The sequence below is a fragment of the Aspergillus melleus genome (assembly GCF_016097325.1).
Source record: "Aspergillus melleus strain CBS 546.65 chromosome Unknown contig1, whole genome shotgun sequence".
Lineage (NCBI taxonomy): Eukaryota > Fungi > Ascomycota > Eurotiomycetes > Eurotiales > Aspergillaceae > Aspergillus > Aspergillus melleus.
Window position 1 is genome coordinate 7178775 of NW_025763370.1, and position 19640 is coordinate 7198414.

The 19640-nt window shown below is 52.3% G+C and overlaps 3 protein-coding genes across 3 annotated transcripts; 1 reads left to right on the forward strand and 2 right to left on the reverse strand.

Moving 5' to 3' along the window:
- Positions 1 to 1493: 1493 nt before the first annotated feature.
- Positions 1494 to 2042, forward strand: LDX57_002574 (uncharacterized protein; the record flags this gene model as incomplete). Its single annotated transcript, XM_046084226.1, has 1 exon — positions 1494 to 2042. One exon carries the CDS (start codon positions 1494 to 1496, stop codon positions 2040 to 2042), a length of 549 nt encoding a protein of 182 aa, XP_045940189.1.
- A 3717-nt stretch (positions 2043 to 5759) lies between these two features.
- LDX57_002575 (uncharacterized protein) lies at positions 5760 to 7625 on the reverse strand (the record flags this gene model as incomplete). The annotated part of the gene is made up of 2 exons (XM_046084227.1): positions 5760 to 6091; positions 6141 to 7625. The coding sequence occupies one exon, from the start codon at positions 7623 to 7625 to the stop codon at positions 6330 to 6332; it is 1296 nt and encodes a 431-aa protein (XP_045940190.1). The 3' UTR covers positions 5760 to 6091; positions 6141 to 6329.
- Positions 7626 to 9989: 2364 nt separating this feature from the next.
- LDX57_002576 (uncharacterized protein) lies at positions 9990 to 19040 on the reverse strand (the record flags this gene model as incomplete). Its single annotated transcript, XM_046084228.1, has 2 exons — positions 9990 to 10390; positions 10461 to 19040. The coding sequence occupies 2 exons, from the start codon at positions 19038 to 19040 to the stop codon at positions 10244 to 10246; spliced, it is 8727 nt and encodes a 2908-aa protein (XP_045940191.1). The 3' UTR covers positions 9990 to 10243.
- Positions 19041 to 19640: the final 600 nt, after the last annotated feature.

The following is a 19640-nucleotide window of genomic DNA, read 5'->3' on the forward strand; positions in this document are numbered from 1 at the left end:
GATTAATGAGGTGGCTATAGAGGGATTTAGACTTCTCGTTTGGATACTGTTAGAAAAGCGAGGTTTCAAAGAATCACCGTAGGGAAAGGGAGCAGAGTTGATAATTCATGTCTGCTAAGTTCGAGATTCCCAGATGATGCGACAGTATTTATGGTCACAGAGAAAAGAAACGGAAATGAAAGGTAGATGCCAATGAAATTGGAGAGAAAGCTATGTGCCATCTAGTAGGGGTATTTGCCCCAATAACGCCAGCTATTGGCCTCGGTAGTAACATTTTCTGGAAAGCGAATCGCCGCCAATGTTGGAATTTGGGAGCGATTGGCCACCATGCACCTACCATCAAACCGTCAAGTCTCGAAATGGTTGGCAGCATCTACATGGGCGCTAAGTAAATCGAACTAACCCAATTCTTGAGACCTCACACCGTACATTATTCCGATTACATGTCCTGCTACCTAATCGGCTGGTTCCCCTGTTCTCTTGGTACCTAATCAACTTCCTTACTTCACCCCGACACTACCCAAGTTTCGTCGAAATTTCTGATTTCGTTTTGTCGCTTGCGTAAGATGAATCCGCGTTTACCCTTCGATGATGCTGCCTGGGAAAAAAGCGACCAGATCGAAGACTCCTGGCTAGATCTTCTCTTCGATGAAGATATTTACAATGAGATTGGAATCTTTCTCGCTGAACATCATTTCCCTCGCCAATGGGCTAGTTTCAAATTTTTCAAATCTGGCGGTTTCAACGCTAGCTTCCTCATGACATTCACCGATACCGATACTAGCGGCGCTCTTTTAAGGCTCCCACTGCCTGGTGTTCATATGTTTCCTGAAGAAAAAGTTCGTAATGAGGCCTCTATCATGCGATTCATCACGGAAAGAACTTTACAAACAATACCGATTCCAGTTCCTATGGTCTCCCGCTGGGGAGAGAGAAACGAGAGCCCCTCAAATTTGGGTCCCTTTATAATTATAGACTATATTGATCACGAGAAAAGCATGTCTGATCTTCTTGAGATGCCGGGACGCCAATTAAAACAACGTCCAGAACTCAATCCGGATATCAGCACAATCAAGCTAAAAGCTTTGTATAGAGAACTAGCCAATATTGTCTTTTCTCTATCTACACTCTCAGCGAGCCGAATTGGATCGCTAAAACAGACTGGCAAATCAACGTGGGAAGTGGCCTATCGACCATTATCTATTTCTATGAATGAGGTTGTGCGTCTAGGGACACTACCTCGATCGAAAATCCCTACTGCGATATACGATAGAGCATCCTCATACTTCGAAGCTCTAGCAGAGCTACATATTTCACACCTCAAACATCAAAGGAACGATGCTATAGACTCAGCCGACGACTGCCGGCGTAAGTTTGTTGCTAGATTCTTGTTTCGGAAACTTGTTCGAAATCGGGAATTTAGAGACAAATGGGTGTCTCATGAGCATGGCCCATTTCCAGTTTGGTGCGACGACTTTCGACCACAGAATATTATGGTCGATAAAACCGGAAAGGTTGTTGGGGTGGTAGATTGGGAGTTCACGTATACCGCCCCAGCTGAATTTACTTATGCCCCACCCTGGTGGCTTCTTCTTGAGAAGCCGGAATATTGGACTAAAGGCCTTGATGACTGGTGTGCACTATATGAGAACCGGCTTCAGGTCTTCCTCCAGACAATGGTGGATTGCGAAGAGGACGCGTACCAAACTTGGGTTGAACGGCCCAAAGAAAGCCAGCGACTCTCTAGTCGGATGCGACATAGCTGGGAGAGCGGAGACTTTTGGATCATGTATGCTGCAAGGAACAATTTTGCCTTTGATGCCATCTATTGGAACAAGATCGATCAGCGATTCTTCGGATCTGATATATCTGACGACAACATATGCGATGTATGGAAGAAAAGACTTCATCTGTTGGAACCCGAAGAAAAGGAGATCATGGATAAATATGTGGATTTGAAGCTCCAGGAGAATGAGACAAGGCTTCTCTGTTGGGACCCAGATCAATATACCCTAGAATATATGGCCAGGATGGAAGCTTAATCGCTCTAGTTTGATGTTTCAGGAAATCAAGTAGCCCGGTTTATGTGCATCCAAACAGAGTGGGTGCTCTTGTATCAAATGCTTCGCAGTCCTTCCAATTATTGTAGCTGGCTGAGACTAATCACCCGCTTTGTATGAAAAGGCCGTGCCTTTAGATCGAAGTCGCTGGCCAATTCTCTTTTTCATTTGTAGACTTTCCTGAACGGCTGGTTTCAAAGCCTTGGTCCAGTTCCATACTAGTGCGCCCTGATAGATGAATAGTTATCGGTTGCTTTATCTGCCATTGCAAAAGGCAAAAGCAGTGTGAGAAGGTTCAACCTTAGAGGCATATGCTTCGTATATGATTCGTAAAATTCGTGGATAGGAATTTGTCACTTATTCCTTCTGTGATAGCCCTTCATAATCTGTCTTTCATAGATTAGCACAAGTATTGGCGCTTTATTGACAACCTCGATAGTGAGTGTGAAGTGTTGTTTTCGTGCGAATTGGGTTGCTTGAACTCACCTTATAAAAGTCATAGTGCGGGCCTCAAGTTTCTTGTCCGAATCTTTTTCGTCACGGGACCCCTGCAGCGTTTCCAAAGTAGGCTTCCTTTCGATGCAACTATGTGTGCTCAGTATTATTCAAAGCAATAACCCTTTGCTTAAAGCTTGTGTTTCTTCGATGCGCCCGCATAATCGGTTCTTCGGATGTGTTGGTTGTGCTGAGCTCTGCAAGGTAGTTGAAAAAACTAATGTATTTGTTGTCTTGGAACTTGTCTGCGTCAAACTCTTTGATATCATCGATCTCAGCCGCCCGGATTTGCTTATATAGATTATGGAAGACTTGAGATATTGGTCATCATAGCTTCATCGATCCAGGTATATCATCTTACTCTCGTTGTCGTCTGCTGGGAAAAACCTCGCAGGGACAATACGTGTTGGTTCAAGGTCAACTAAGGGAACGGCGCGAACGGCATTGACCTCCTTGATACCCCATTTAGAGCCTGAACGGCCCCGACGATCGGGATCTTCTTGAAGGTTGGCAGTTGACAGATTCCCAGCGCTGTTTTGGTACTCCTGTGCGAGGGGATGCTGGCGTTCCAGATTTGTTGGGGTAAAGGGAATGATAGTATCCATGCTCGTAATAAAAGTTGTAACCGGAAAGTTATAAGTCCAGGCTGCCAGGGAATTCTTATGATATAGAACATTAAATTACCTGCAAGAAACTTGCCCCGTAGAAGATCTTAACATATATTTATACGTACGAGGGCGCACTGTTACTTGGCCACGCTTACAAGCTCAGGATGCGGGGTATAGAGGGGAACGGAGAAAGAGGGCATAGCAAATCTGACCCACTGGGTAGTACCCAATGCAAACCTTGGATTGAGCAGGAATAACCGCCAGCCTTGCGATTCTGCTTGGGCTGCATGACGCGGTGTTAGGGTAGGCGCTCGGGGCCCGCTTGGAGTTGGCATGATAGGCTGCCGTGCGTTGATAGTAGCTTACGGGAGTGGTTACTGATAGATGATCAGGCTCAGCCACAGCACGGTGTATGGACCCTAGTCACCTTGAACGCCAAGTGAGGGACTTTAGTCAACAACAGGTTCGTGGTGCTATCGTTTTCTGCATCCCCGCTTTTGACATATCAGGTACTGCAAGGACTGACCATCAGCCAGCTGAGCCTTTTGGTCTAGTTGGGACACCGTCAACTTGATACCTGGAATTTCTACACCCGGGACTAAAATGGGAACACTAATCAGTATGGGCATGCGAAAAGACTAAAGAAAATGAAATTATGGCAACGGAGAAAGAGAGGAACCAAAGGCGGTATATATAAGCTGTTCTCTCAGATGAACCTGCGAGTATTCATTTTTCTTTCGAATTTGTTGCCCTAGCTACCGAGTGCTCTGTACAAGATTCGGCCCCTAACGTTGTTGCAGTTCAGGCTTTGTTCTCGTCAACTGAATTACCACAAAAGCGTTTAACAACAGTACCTAGAAAACCAGGGTGGAGCACCAACCTTTGCATACAGAACAGAGAATGTCCATAGAGCTATACATCTGCAGTTCTAGAATCCTTACTCCGATCGAATGTATAGGACTGTGATAGGATGCTTGGTACAAATAGTGCAATCGACGGTATGAAAGGCTTACGAAAGTGAACTTTTGTCTTCTAGATGCCCACCATATGCAATGCAATAGTTACATAACCCGGATTACTGGGCATTTCTTTATCGATTTACCTGAAAGATTAGATATTGCCAAGTCAACATCTTTAATCACGAGAAACCCGTCATTGCCGGGTTTTCCGGGGTCCGGTCCCTTTTGTTCAAATGATGTCTTTCGATCCAGGAAACACATGGTCCATATCTGCTTAAACGTTGCAAGCTTTTTAAGTTGCTTATATTCTCCGAAGAAAGACTTCAATGCAGACTTAAACAAATCAGGACACGTTTCAGAGCGTTTATCAGCATGGCGTGCTCTCGAGCAGGTGTGGCTCAAAGTCCAGATATATTGTGAAGGCTCGCGAGGCCACTGCAAATCTACGAGGTTAGGAGCTCAGTCATGTATGACTTCCTTTCATACCCAGGCTATCCCATATCCTATATTAACCTGTACGAAAGTTCCTTTATCACTCCTATTCCACTTCACTATTCTGGTCGACTGTCTACAATTAACCCCTCTATTTGATACAGCAGCACGTATCAGCAACCTTAGTGAATTATGTACTCATGCCCTTCCATAGTTCTATGTGAATCGGCTTTTATCTCGTCTTTTACGAGGATGATCCGAGCCTTTTTTCCGAAGTGAAGAAAAAGGTTTGTGACATGTTCAAGTAACATCGCTGCCTTTGAACTTTAGGGTAAGTTGATTGGTTGAATTCATACAATAATTTATCGGTCGTAGCAGTGATATGCAGACAGAGTTCGGCTGCAACATAATCTTTGAGATCATACATTACATGTATATAACGAGTTCCAATCTAGGCTGCTACGAAAGAGCATTCTTCCCGCCGGGGACAAAATCACCATACTGGATTCTACTCCTACCATCTCCATTGAAGCTACTTGGGTGTTGTGATTCAAGTCACGCCTAGCTGTGGCTTCCACCATTGCAAGAATTTCAACTGCTATCCCACAGGTCTAGGAGTATATGACATCCAGCTACAAAGAAGCCATTTCAGGAGTCATGCCGAAGGACTGATTGCTTAACACTATTATGTCATATTCTGAAACTCCGACCCCAAAGTAATTTCAGGTCAATAAGACCGCCCGGTCATTCCTCCCGGGCCAATTCTCTGCTCCGAATACATTACTCTAGACCCGCGTTCTATTAGAATGGTCTTCAGCAACACATGTCCTAATTTGATGCCTGTCATTCCACAAGTAAAGAAGTCATGGAGTGCCGAGCCGCAGACTTTTGATGGCGATTTTGATTTCTTCGTTCGGTGGCATTCTCACCAGACGGCCAGAGACGGCCAGAGAATTGTGTCAGAATCTTACGATAAAACTTTCAAGCTCTGACATGCGCACACCGGCGCGGAGCTGCGAACTCTGGAAGGCCATTTGCATCAGATTACGACAAGAAAAGCAACGAAAGCAGATTGGAGGAATGGACGCATATATATCTCTGTTACCTAACTCTGTGCATTTACTGCCTTTATCTTGTGCGCTTATCCTAGACTCCACCGCCATACGCCTGTCTACCAAAACGCTTGTGCACTATCTCACTTTCAACCTCGGATATTACATTTACGCACCCTAACTATTAACAGAAACACACAAGTCGGTCCGGGGGCCCGATAGTTCAGAAGAATAGCCCTAAGTCTCCGCAAACCTCGATCTCGCTCTTAGATTAGCTCCGCACATGTATAAAGCCGCCACCCCCATCACACCTCCACACGACAGACCACCTAGGAGGGAAACGCCTCCAGCAATCCCAAGCCGCTCGAAGAGTGGGCGTGCATAAAGCACAGCACCGGCTGCCCAAGCCGATCGAAAAAAGTCATTCGCGGCAAACAAACTAGCGGCATACTGAGGGTACGAGAGGGGGAGATACATGAAAATCCCTGTTCAGCATGAGAAGCCGTCAATATTATACTGAAGGGACTGACTTGCCTTGAAACATGACAAAGCCCCCTGCGCTAAATAGTACAATGCCAAACATAGAACCGATCCAGTGTATGCTTGGCCGACTGCACCAGGCGAATATGAATAGGCCGATAGGTTGCAGGAAGGAGGCGAAGATTGCGGGGATGAGGCGCTCCTCTGGAGCCCCGGGTCCATGCTTTATGATTCTAGGTTTCTTCATTTGGTCAGTATTTTTAAGGGTTGGTACCGGTGGGTATAAGATGAAAGAAGGCGAGTGATGAGACCCACCAAACACCAATGGATATATATCAGATACAGCAACGTGCCGAGCAAGGATGCACCAACAATTGATAAAAACGCAGCACCCGTCAAGCCGAGATCGAACCCATATATATCCGTATAGACAAGTGGAAAGGCCTCGAAAAAGCTGTAGTATACTCCATAGCTGTAGGAGCTATAGACATTGGTAAATAGTACGGCCGGATCCAGGACTGTTATCTGGAGAGGACGGATTAAAGCGTTTGCAACAGTCTGGCGTGAAGAAAGCTTGGCCTCGCTAATCTCGGACTGCGAGATATATCGTCTATCACCGAGCCGCTTGCGAAGCCGACGGGCTCGGCGGAGGAGAATTGTTGCAGCAGATGTCTCCGGGAAGGTGAGAAACATGACCACAAAGGTGAAAGTTGCCATTCCGAAAACTTCCCACAATGACAATCGCCAGTTACCGCTGGCCGTGACTGCGAAGGCGGAGATCACAGGGCCTAGCGCTGGCGCGCAGAACGTGGCCCCAACCCAGGCGGTGTAACCATAGGGAAGTTTCATGGATGAATACATATCTTGAAGTGTCGCGCCCCCGGTCGCCAGACACGGGGAACCAAGAAAGCCTGTCAAGAATCGCAAGAAGAGAAACCCAGGAAGACTCCGCGTCAGAACCGTTGGGATGGCCATCAAAGCATAAAAAAATAACGATAGGATGTAAGGTGTGTTTCTTCCGATGCTGGGAATTTCAGAGATTGGCGAGAAGGCGAGGGGCCCAGTGCCGTATCCAAGCACGTAAAGCGAAAGGCCCAAGGTGGAGACCGTATGATTGACCCCATACTCATTCATTACCCCCTCGACGCTCGGTGTATAGATGGCAGAGGCACAGTACACGGTGAATGTATATAGCGACAGCACCGCGGTCACCATGGTCTTCTTCCACGAGCTCCAATTTTGGGGGTTTTCGGCATCCAACTCGCTGTACCAAGCAACCAGAATGACGGCTTCCGCCTGCTTTGAAGAGGATTCCTCGTCACGTTGGATAGACTGTGGTGTGGTTGTTCCAAAGCCTGGTATTGGAACTTCGATAAGAGACTTGTAGAGTAGCCCTGGTGTTGGAACAAATGCCAATGATGCTCCCTCATAGTTGCCGGGATATACGAAGCCTGCCTGCTCCTCGGGGTATAAAAGACATTGATTATTGGTGACAAAGCGGACAAGCTGTCCTAGCGTGCTGTCACGAAGGAGATCCATCTGTAATGCAAAAGAATGTGCCGTTGAGAATGAAGATGGACAGAGCCATTTTGTTACTGAGGGGGAATGAGCTTTTAAATAGAGCGAGGTCTTCCATCGTGGGAGCAGTAGGTATAGGTATACTCCTGATGTGGATCCCCTTCCCGGGCGAGTCTCGGGCGAGCCAAAGGAAAGTGTGGGGCGGGATCGGAACAACTATTAATACGGGCCGGCCTACATAATAGCGAGTGACATCGCTGAGTGGCTGAGAGTCCCTCACATTTCGAGCTCATGGACACGCATCCCGAGAATATCCGCAAGACGCAGAGAGCTCCGAGGAGCTGTTTTCATTGCTCTCAACGCAAGACAAAATGTGACAAATCTATACCGTGCGAACCCTGTCGATCTCGTGGACAAGCCAAGGACTGCTTTGTGGAAACCGTGAAAGTGAAAGGAAGAATAGTGACGTGAGTCTGCACTGACGAGGACAGGTTAGACACGTACATTAACTTTTCCTGTCAATGGCCAAGCTAGCTCTGGTCGAGTACCACCGACACAGCCAAGCTACGTTGCATTATTAGAAGAGAATGATCGCCTCCGATCGCTTGCACTGCTGGGGCCAACAAAAAAGACTGCGCGCCCCATTTCGTCCCTGGTTTTAATGGACCAACAAGAGCAGGAGCTCTATGTAAGCCTGCGAAACCACTATCGGCCTGCTGGCATTACGAATTCATCGGAGGTTATCTACCCATCAGACAATTGCTGTCGGGTTCTATTCTCCCAGGCCGCCGATGGGGCGTGGCTTCACTCGGCCGTCTCTCCTGCCACACTGGAGCAACAGCAGCTTCAATTGAAACCAAGTCAAGTAAACCGAGAGTCTCCAACTCCCTCTGATGCATCTTGGTTAGCTCTATATTTTAGCCATCTTACGGTTCGTAATTCCGGTTCCAATACACACGTTGGGCATCGTGTTGATGTGTTGATAGATAGGAATCACATATGCAGATGAGACGTCTCTTTACAACGCGTGTATTAGCCCAGGTTTGTACGTCATTCCCGCTGCAAAAGCAAATCTCTTATATTGTTTATGATAGATCGGGTTGCTCTGTTACGAGAGAACTGGTATGATGCCGCATTATACTTTCTCCACCGAGCAGACTTTCTCCGTCTGTTGGATGTTCGAAATATCCAAACAATATCCATTCTCGGGACGGTATTCTCAAACTTTGGCGACGTGAACCTTTACTATAATCTCCTGGGATGTGCAGTGCGCATTGGCGAAAGTTTAGGCATCAACAACGATTACACGCATTCTACGGGAATCCTTCCCGATCTTCGATCTCAGCGTTGTCTTTGGTGGTCGCTTGTCATTTTAGACTGGCACAACTTTCCATTTGGTCAGCCATGCATCAGTGACAATGATTTCGTTGTTGAGATCCCATCAGTGGGCTCGGATCTTACTTCAGAGCCTGATCGGAATTCATGCAGACATCAAACCATGATGTGCAAGATAGCTCAGTTGCTGTACCAATTCCAAACAACTCTTTGCGCCTCCGCCGATTGGGAAAATGTTGAAATTGCAGTGGCGATAGCTGATGAGCAGCTCCTTAAGCTCATGCAGGAGTTGAGCCCCTCTGCTGGGCTCGTAAGCTCCAATGACGCTTACATAGGTATAAAAACTTCAGGTACACGGGGCTTTTGCAGGTCTACCCAAGGGCAGAACCTCTTGCTGTTGCTGTTTTATTATCGCATTCTGATCAACCGCACACTCGTAACTCGATCTCCATCAACTAATTCCAAGCAAATCATGTTTGAAAGGTGCTTGGAATCCGCTCATAGTATAATCAATCTGGGCATGGCCATAAGCGAATCGGGCCAGTTGATTGCCACATGGTACGCACACTTGATTTGATTACTACTAGTGTTTAATTTCTCATCCATCACAGGTCGACCATCAAACCGCTATATTCAGCGGCTAATATTTTGACGGTCTATGGGGATCACTGCCATTGTAAACCGGACCCTGAACACAGATCAGATGTTACTGCTGCTATTTACATGTTTGATTCCCTGTCGCATAAAAGTGTTTATGGAGAGTATGCCGCTAGGAAGCTAAGACAAATCGCGCAAAACCTCGTTTAATGAGTGAATGATCAACTAGTTTCTAACATTACCACATTAAGATTCGCAAACCTTATCGTTTTAACTTAGCTTCTTCATAGCAATTATAGTTTTTATAAGAATCTTGGACCTTAAAAGAGATTTGTGATAGATGTGAAAGGTAATAATGACTAAGAAATAGGCGTCGCGAGGTGTTATTTCAAGAATAAAATCAATATGATAGATTAACGCCGAAGTACAGAACTCTGTCTTACTAGACCTCTGGTCCATTCTCTTGGAATAAACACATCTATCGCTGCATGCCTTCCATCGAAAGATGCCACTAATTCTGTCGACCGGTCACCTCTGCCCCCAGATCAGAACTGTATCTTCAGCCCACTATGAAGCATCAACGACTGATCATCGCCAAAGGCAGATCGATAGATTCCACCCTTCCCCGGCCTATGCGGTACAGCCAGGCAAGGGAAAGAACGACACCCAGTTCCTGCAGGTAGTGAGTAAGTTGGCTGCAGCCACGCTCAGCTCCCCCCCGTTATGAGATCGATAGCCCCGCAGAATCTCTCCAGTAGCGATTCCACAAACGCCGGGGAAAATTCCATCAGGTGGTAATCTAGCGAAAGGGCGATTTCATGCTCTCGCAGCGATATGTTGAGGAGGATGGGGTACTGCGGGAAGGGGGTGGGTGATGTTAGATATATCCTCGATCGAGGACGGGAGAACTGGATGAATACTTACCTCGGTAGGGGCCTCGGATGTGAAATCCGTGTAGTGCAACGTGGAGGTGGGCAGTTGGTATTCCTCTGTCGCAATATCCCGCTGAACGGACATGGCGGTGTTGAAGAGGGTCTGCGCGTGGGTCTGCGCGCTGCGAGCCACCCGACGACTGATGTCCACGACCGGCGCCCATTGGTGTTGCATGCAGCTCGTCACCTCGGCCTGTCGCTGTTCGAGCAGGGCGAGGAGAGAGTCCGGGGCCGAGTCGAACCCATTGGGGATGTGAAACCGGGCGCACAGAATGTTGATGAACGGGCCGACGGAGTCCTGGATGCCGGCGATGGGCAGGTCCCGGCCGGCGGTGAGGAAGCCGAAACAGACGTCGTTCTGATGCGTGTAGGCGCGGAGCACTAGGGCCCATGCCAGTTGGAGCACCGTTGCCTGCGTGAGGCCATGCTGTCGACAGAAGCGGAGGAGCGGGTGTGTCGTGGCGGGGAATGCGGTAGTGAGGTGGCCGATGATGCGCGTGGCCACTGCTTCGGACTGCGTCTTGGGGCACTGTGGGGGGAAAATACAGGGAGAGGCGTCCTCGAGATACTCCTCCCAGTATGCGCCGGCGCTGCTGGCCGCTCGCGCGTCGAGGCAGTCGATGTACGAGGGGAAGACGTGGTCGAGTCGGCCTGCGGGAGCCTCGCGACTGGGACGACTATCGACGGCGTAGCAGGAACGAAGGTCGTTGAAGAGCACCTGTCGGGATGCGCCGTCGATGATCGTGTGCGCCACGTCTAACAGGCAGGCCACTTGGGTCTGTCCGGTGGCGGTGGTGGCATAGCAGATGGTTAGACGGTGGGGGAGGTCCATGGGCGACGGGCTCCAGGGCTGCCGGAAGTCTTCGAGGGCCTGCAAGGGATCGCGACGGGGTGGGAGCTCGAGAAGAGCAATGCTCGCGTCCATGCCGTGGACAACTACCTGGACCAGGTTCTCCCCGGGCCCTGTCGCAAAAATGGTCCGGAGGAGAGGCTGTCGCTCCACAACCTGCCGCCATGCAAGCGACAGTCGTGGGATATCGATATCTCCGTCGGCCGCGACCCGCCACAGCAGACGGTTCAGGTAGACCGTGGGCGAGACGACCTGGCAGGCGAGCATGCCCTGCTGCATCGGCGTGCATGGGTACGCATCCACGACCTGGATACGGCGCTGGGCCAAGGGATCCAGGACCTGGCGGACGAATACATCCCACTGCCCCGAGCTCAGGCGCAGGCGTGGGAGATCGGCGGGCGTCAGCTGGCGCCGTGCGGAGGGCAATTCAGTGGCTATCTGGACTAGACATCGTTGGCATGCCTGTGCCCAGTGCTCGATGGCGCGGGGACCGGCAGACCGCGGGTTCATGTAACGGTTGTACAAAAAGAGGAAGCGGAATTGGCCGTGCTCGACCTCGGCCGAGACATCGATGAGACTGAAGCGCCCGGCATCCCTCCCCAGAGTGGACAATTCGTGGTCTGGGAGAGGCTGCCGTTGGAAGAACGAGTCAGGCTGCTGGACCTGATGCGACGACCCGCTGTAGTTAAAGAGGACCTCGATGTCGTGGGCGGGATCTCGGGAGCGACGACATCGATTTGGGAGCCACCGGCCCTGGTAGGTCTCCTGTGCGTGTCGTCGACCGTCTTTTACTTTTCGGATGCACTCGCCCATGGAGTCCCCGCGCTGGATCAGGCCGGCGGCCGGCCAGATGTCCGTGAACCAGCCCACCGTGCCTGTCAAGTCCCCCGCCAGATCCGGGGCGTCACGCCCGTGTCCCTCGCTGAAGATGGTGGGCGGAGATCGATCCGGGAATGTCTGGCCGAACGAGTACAGGAGCGCTGCATGGAGAAGCTCCACCGGCCGAGTTCGAAAGGCCTGATTTGCTGCGTCGAGGAGCGACGCCGTGGACTGAGGATCCAGGGTAAAGCTTGCCTCTTGGACGTCCCTCACGCAGTTGGGTTTCTCCTTGACACCCCAGTAGTCCGCCATGCTCGGGGTCACCGCATCCAGGTCGGGGGCCAGGGGGAGGCTCTGGCAACGCTCGCGCTGAATCCGGCACCAGGCTTGGAAGGGCACCGATATCGCGTCCTGCGCGGTCGGGGCAGATCCAGAGGTGAAGAACATCTCGAGGTCATCCAGGACGAGAAACCACGAGACGTTGTCGACGACAAGGTGATGCGCGATCAGCGACAGAGCCTGGGTTCCATCTGCCATGTGGAACAGATCTGCCGCCATCAATGGGCCCGTCTCGATGTTGAGAGACTTCTGGCTGTAGTCACAGAGATTCTGCCAGTCGCGCTCGGAGACATCCGTGTGCAGCCGCAGTCGACAGCTACCTGGGATGTCGTTGGATATGACCTGTGCCCAGGTCCGGGTGGTCGGGTCCTGGGTAAACCTCGCACGCAGCATGGCATGCTTCTCAACCACCCAGTGGAGAGCCTCCCGCATAGAAACTGAAGAGACCGGATGGCGCAGATTCAAGAACAGGGCTTGGTTGAAATGGTGGACGTGGCGGCCCACCTTGTCAAAGAATAACTGCTGGATGGGCGACAGGTCGAACACAACATCTTCCTCCACTTCGGCTCGGTGGCGTGTATGATCCATGGCCACGGTCTCTGCGGTCCTCTCGAGCTCAGCCGCAAGACAGGCAATGTTCCGGTGCTGGAATATGGCGGCCACGGTCAGGGGAATGCCAACCCGGGTGCATCTCGAGGCCATCTGCATGGCAGTAATTGAGTCACCTCCCAGCTGGAAAAAATCATCCTCGGACCCCAGCATGCCGCTTTCCTTGCGGAGGACCTCGGCCCAGATCGCGTGCAGCCGGCCTTCCATGTCTGTTCGCGGGGCCTGCGTTCCACCGTCTGGATGTAGTGGCAGGAGAGCCTCGGAGCTGCTATACGCATTGATATCCTCCCGTGTCAGACGGGACACGGCTTCCCGGAGCCGCTTGCGATCCACCTTCTCGCTGGGCGTCAACGGCATCTTAGAGACGGGCAGAAAAACCGAGGGAACCATGTACCCAGGGACCACATCTCGCAGGGCCGCCTCGGCCGCGCGGATGCTCGCCCGGAAGGTCGGAGTAGGAGGTGAGAAGAGGCCGCCAACCAGCTCAACACCAGCCTCCATGGTGTGATCCACCACAAAGACAACCAGAGCAGCCGAACCGCCCTTGGAGTCCGGCATCTGGACCGTCTCCGCTGCAACGTCCACGCCGCCCAAGCATTGCCCAGCATGGAACTCCACCTCGGCGAGCTCAATTCGCTGCCCGCGCAACTTCACCTGCGTGTCCTTCCGACCCAGAAACCGGATCTCACCGTCCAGCGACAGGGTCACTAGATCTCCCGTGCGGAAAACTCGCCCGGGGGTGGCCGCGTGCCGGTGTCGGAACTCACGCAGCCACGCCGGGGCGGCGATGTACTTCTCCGCCGTCAGGTCCGGACGTCCAAGGTATCCGCGCGTCACCACCGCCCCTTCGATCAGAAGCTCGCCAGCAGCACCAACAGGCAGCAGACACTCCGGGTCCGAGGGCTTCGTAACCCACCCGACACCACCGACCACCGGACCAATCGTGCCAACCGTCCAACCCTGGGCTGGAAGCCGCCCTGCAGCGCAGATGGTGGCTTCGGCAGGTCCATACCCATTGATCAGCTGCAGCCGGGGGGCCCATTGCGCCACAATGTCCCGGGAGACTGCTTCGCCGCCGAGCGTCACCGTTCGCAAGGACGGCACCTGGTCTGGATCCAGGATCTTGAACATGGACGGGCTGAACACAGCCCACTCCACGGCGTGACGCTGGATGAAACTTTCAATCCTGTTCGTGCGGGTTTCCTCGGACGGGATACAGACACAGGCGCCGCTCACCAGCAGGGTGAAGATCTCATAGATGGCGGAGTCAAAGGCGTATGAGGCGAAGTGTAACCCCTTGGTTGCGCGGCGTGTTTTCATCGGCCCGCTGTGATGTGCGATGCTGGTGCTGATGTTGCGGTGCTCCATGATGATACCCTTGGGCTGGCCAGTCGAGCCGGACGTGAAGACGATGAACGCAGCATCTGAGGGTGCCACGACTGGGAGCTGCGAGGTCGTATTGTCTTCACGACCAGTAGTATTCTGCCTGCTTTTCATGGACGCTACCTCCAAGACCGCAACCCCTGCCGCGCGGAAGGCCTCCGTGTCGTTTCCCGCGGAGGCCAGTGCCACGGAGGGATTCACCTGGCGGAGGATCTGGCTAATTCGATCAGGGGGGTGCTTTGGGTCGATGCAGACCACTGCTGCACCAGTGCGCAGCACTGCCAGCATTGCGACGGGCACCCACTTTGACTTGGACATGCATACTGGGACCATACTTTGTCCTGGTCGGAGCTGATTCCCCTGGAGCAAAGCCTGGGCAAGTCGGTGGGACTGTATAGCAAGGTCTGCGTATGTCCAAGATCCGTCCCACGCTTCCACCGCGAGATTGTCGGGGTCGATGGCCGCATGTCGCAGGACCAGATCGTGAACAGACGACTCGACAGGTGCTGGAAGATTGCCATTCCACACACTGAGCTTATCCCAGTCACTAGGACTGGCCCGTGGGATTTTGCACAACGGCTTTTCCGTGTGGGCGAGGATTGCAGAGAGATTGTATTCAAAAAGCGAAACAATCTGCCCGGCCTCGCGGGAATCGAACAGCCTGGAGTCGTAGTTCACTGAGATGTCCATGGCACTGCCCTTGCTGTCTCGCAAATGGCAGAGGATGACCCATGCGTAGCTTGCAAACGCCGTGTAGTCAATATCCTTACTATGCACTCTCGAGACCAGCTGGCCAGACTGGGGAGCCACCGACGGCGGCGGCTGCACGCCTAGGTGCGACTGAAACTGACACGCAACCGCTGCCTCGGGACTGGCAGTGCGGATGCGCTGCAGCCCGTACTGTTCATGGTGAGTGATGCTGAGTGTAGTCTCCTGCACGCTCGTTAAGAGATCTGTGATCGGCTTGGTGTCGTCGATCGATACTCGGAGGGGGACTGTTGCGATTGTTGGACCCGAGACATTTTCGATCGAGGCGACGGGTGCACTTCGGCCGTTGACGGTGACCCCGAACACAACGTCGTCCGAGTCGGCCAGTGTGGCTATCGTCATGGCCCATGCCAGACGGATGGCGGTGGAGATGGTGTGTCGGGCAAGGATTGTAGTCGGCGGCGTGGTCAGGCTGCTCTTGAGCACCTGGTCCGGACGCGGTACATAGGTTGACGAGGGGAGGGGCGGAAAGCTCGCAGCTTCGAGGCCGCGGAACTGAGCACGCCAGACCTCTTCCGCCACGGTGGGCTCGGCAGATTGGGAGAGACAGTAGTGTATAAAGCAGCTGTAGGGCCGGGAGGGCAAGGTACCCCCGCGATATGCCCGCTCCACCTGGTTCCATAGTTCGTTGATGGACCACGCGTCGTGAAGCGCATGGTGGATCTGGACATGCAGGACACACACTTGACCGGGGAACTGAGGGAGGACAACCCCGAGATGCATCAAACGTTCGTTCAGACCCATGTTCATGCGGGTTGCGTGGCGCTCGTAGGCCTCGTAGGTATCGTAGACGTCCCAGGCGACTGGTTCCTGCACGACCACCTGGTAGAGACGGTCGTCCGCGTAGATGACCCGGGTTCGTAAGATAGGATTGGCACTGACTGCGGCGTTGATCGCTGCGTGGAATCTCTCTAGATCGATTTCGCCGGCCAGGTGATGGGTGTACGTTGCGATGTACTTCCCGGTCTCCCGCGAGCCCATTGCCATGAAGCCTTCCTGTAGTGGCGTACAAGGATATACATCCTCAATCTGCTCGATACCAATATGGCAATCTGTTGCTATAAGCGCGAGGATCCCATCGCGGGAGATCCCAACGGGGAGTAAAGCAAATGGGGGGATATCTGCTTTCAGAGCCACCATCGGCTGGTTGGACCCTGCAGCGAGCTCGCGCAGGGTCTTGCCAGAAACAAGATCCGCAACGGACAAGGAGATGCCACGTTCTGTCGCGGGTGCTACCACGGTCATGGCGGAGATGGAGTTCCCTCCCAACCGCAGAAAGTCATCATCTGCCCCAATCTCAGCAGCCTGGATGTCCAGGATATGGGCGAAAAGGGCTTGGAGGGTTTTCTCTGCGTCGGAGACGACCGGCTGCTTTATAGCACAGGGAACACCCAGGGATGACAACGACTCGAGTTCAGGTCGAGATAATTGAGACGCCGCCTCTCGGAGCATCCGTCGATCCAGCTTTCCAGACAGCGAGAGTGGGAGATACACCAGGGGTATGAACAAAGCAGGGATCATGTACTGGGGCAGAGCAGCTTGCAAGACTCCACGGCCTGCGTGTATCTGCTGCGCAAAACGCTCTGTCGGCCTGCCAAACGGTCCCCATTCATCCTGAGACGGACAGGCCCCGGCGGGCAGCAGAAATGCAGTCAAAATGGGCGCTAATGGCGCAGATCGGGGGGTAATGACCTCTGCAACAACCGCCTGCATGTCCGGAAACAGTTCCTGCACGTGAGATTCTACCTCGCTGAGCTCAATACGCTGCCCATGGATCTTGACCTGCGTGTCTTTCCGGCCAACGTATTGCAGCGATCCCGCTGGCGAGTATCGGACAAGGTCTCCAGTCTTATAAACCCGGGTAGCCTTGCCACGCAATTGCTTGAGCCAGACGGGCTGGTCGATAAAGGCCGCTGCGGTCTTCTCGGGCTCATTGAGATAGCCCATCCCTACCAGCGGGCCTTCTATAAGCAATTCACCAACAGCGCCCAAACTAACAAGCCGATCAGAGTCCGTTGGATCCACAATCCAAGGCACGCCCCCAAGGCAGCGGCCAATATCGTTGACCTCATTGACTCCGGCGCAGATGGTGGCCATGATAGCGCATTCAGCCGGTCCATAGCCGTTCATAAGATCCACGTGCGGCCTCCAGAGCTCAATGTCCGATGTCTTCATCGCTTCTCCACAGAATAAGAGCCTCTTCAGGGAAGGGACACGCGTCGGATCCAGCGATCGTGCAACCGATGGTGTGAGAATAGCTATATTGACCTCGAGCTCTTCCATCGCCTGCATCAGATGCCCCTGACGGTGTTTTTCCGAGGGAACGCAAACACATCCCCCGGCAACCAACGTCCATAAAGTCTCAGCAATGGCACTATCAAATGCATACGCCGCAAACTGCAGCATCCGAGACCTGCAATCCAGCCCTAACGGTGATAACGCGGGGATGATCGCCGACAGCCAGGCGTTGTGCGAGACCACGGCCCCCTTTGGTGTTCCTGTCGACCCGGATGTAAACTGTGCATACATTGGGTCTAACGGGCCAGCTTTGCATATCTGCATAGCTTGTCGGGCACATTTCCACTTTTCTCCACCGCCGTCATCGTCGTCATCGCCGACCACAACAACGGTCTGACACAGCTTTGTGGCGACGTCCGCATTCGCAGCAGAGGCAACGATGGCCACCGCCTCTGCGCTCAAGCAAATACCACGTAGTCGATCCACAGGGTGCGACGGGTCCATCAGGACAAATGCACCGCCTGCTTTGAGCACGCCCAGCATAGCAACAGTAGTCCACCGCGTCTTGTGGAAAAGCAGCGGGATAAAGGTCCCCGAGCTGACACCACAGCTTGATAATTGCACCGCTAGCTGTGCCGCATGCGTGTCGAGCTCGCGATATGAGAAGCCGGCATCCCATGCGGCGACGGCTGGCGCCTCCGGGTGTAGCAGGGCATTTACGTGGATGATCTCGTGGGCGCAGAGTTGCATATCCTCTGGAATTGCACCGTCCAATGACTGGATCAGGGACCAGTCTTGGGGGCTTGGCGAAATATCCTGTATACGATGCGGGCGGTGTTCTCGAATTTGGGTATACAAATGCCTTGTCTTGTGCAGCGAGCTGTCGAGCTGGGCTTTGCTCATGGCCCGGGCATTACACTTGGCGTGGATAGTGAAGCCTTGGGGAGTAGGAGTGCATAGGAAACTGACATCGTATGGGGATATACCGGGACTAGATGATGATAGCAGTGGTTCGATATCGGTGCCTGGGGCTGCGATTCGGAGGATACTCAACAGCGAGTGAGACGGGGTATTCGGTACGGTGGTGAGTATGTCAGGCGTTACTTTGCGTTCAGAGGATCTTTCCAACTGCTCAAACAAGGACAGGATTGTGTCTTCTGATGTCAAGCGCAATGAGATCAAATGCGTGGCCTGTTGGCCTGCAGCTTCCTTCCCAAGGTCTTGAATAGCAAAGGTCACGTCCTCTATGAAATGGTACTGCGAAAGAAAAATTGCCCAAGATACCTGCAGCTCTGGCATAAGGACATGTTTGCCATCATGGTGACGAGGCTGCGTGCCAACGTTGAAATGCAACACTGACGTGATAGCTCCGCTAGATTCTTCCACAGACAACCGCCGTGTGACGATTTCGCTGCTGGATGTGGTTGACCCTGCAGTGCTCCTTTCCGAGTCCGATTCTGATTTGACTGCATGGCATATCACCTCGACAGTAGTATCTTTAGTTGTGAAGGGTATAGCAGCAGGGGAGCCAGCTTGTTTTGGAACGTGATCCATGACGGGACTCATTGACAGGAAAATAGTCCGTACAGTGCAAGTATTATTGAGTAGATATCGTCCAGACAATGGAATAGGCTGGGGTCTAAATTTTTGGTCCCTGTTCCAGCCTGGGGATAGGAATGTGGTGTACTTAGCTACCTAATATAAATAGCGCTGCATTAGCGCACTGGAATTGTTGCTCATACCCGAGACATGCTCACTGCTTACACAGTGTCTGTGAACCCAATATTCATTCACAACAATGGTACACACCAATCCCAGCCTTAAGATAACAAACCCCTTACATCAGACTCTCTGGTTCTCAGACCCTTAGTTACTCACCTCATGTTATCGGCCAGCACTACCCCTTTGAGAATCCCTTTTTATTGGGGATCTACAGACCAGCATAGGCGGATGTAAGAGGACATTCATTTCGACTCTGGAACGGCCAAAGGAATTCATAATCTGTTGCGTCAGATAGGATGCACGCATTTGCGTTCCCAGCAAGGCCTGCTATTTCCTTACTTCCAGCTCCGATGGTGCTTCCGTGGTTCAACATTGTCATTGCCCCTGGAATGGACAACGCGAAGGTGCTTGATAAGTCCCTCCTCAGTATAAATGCCCCACGGA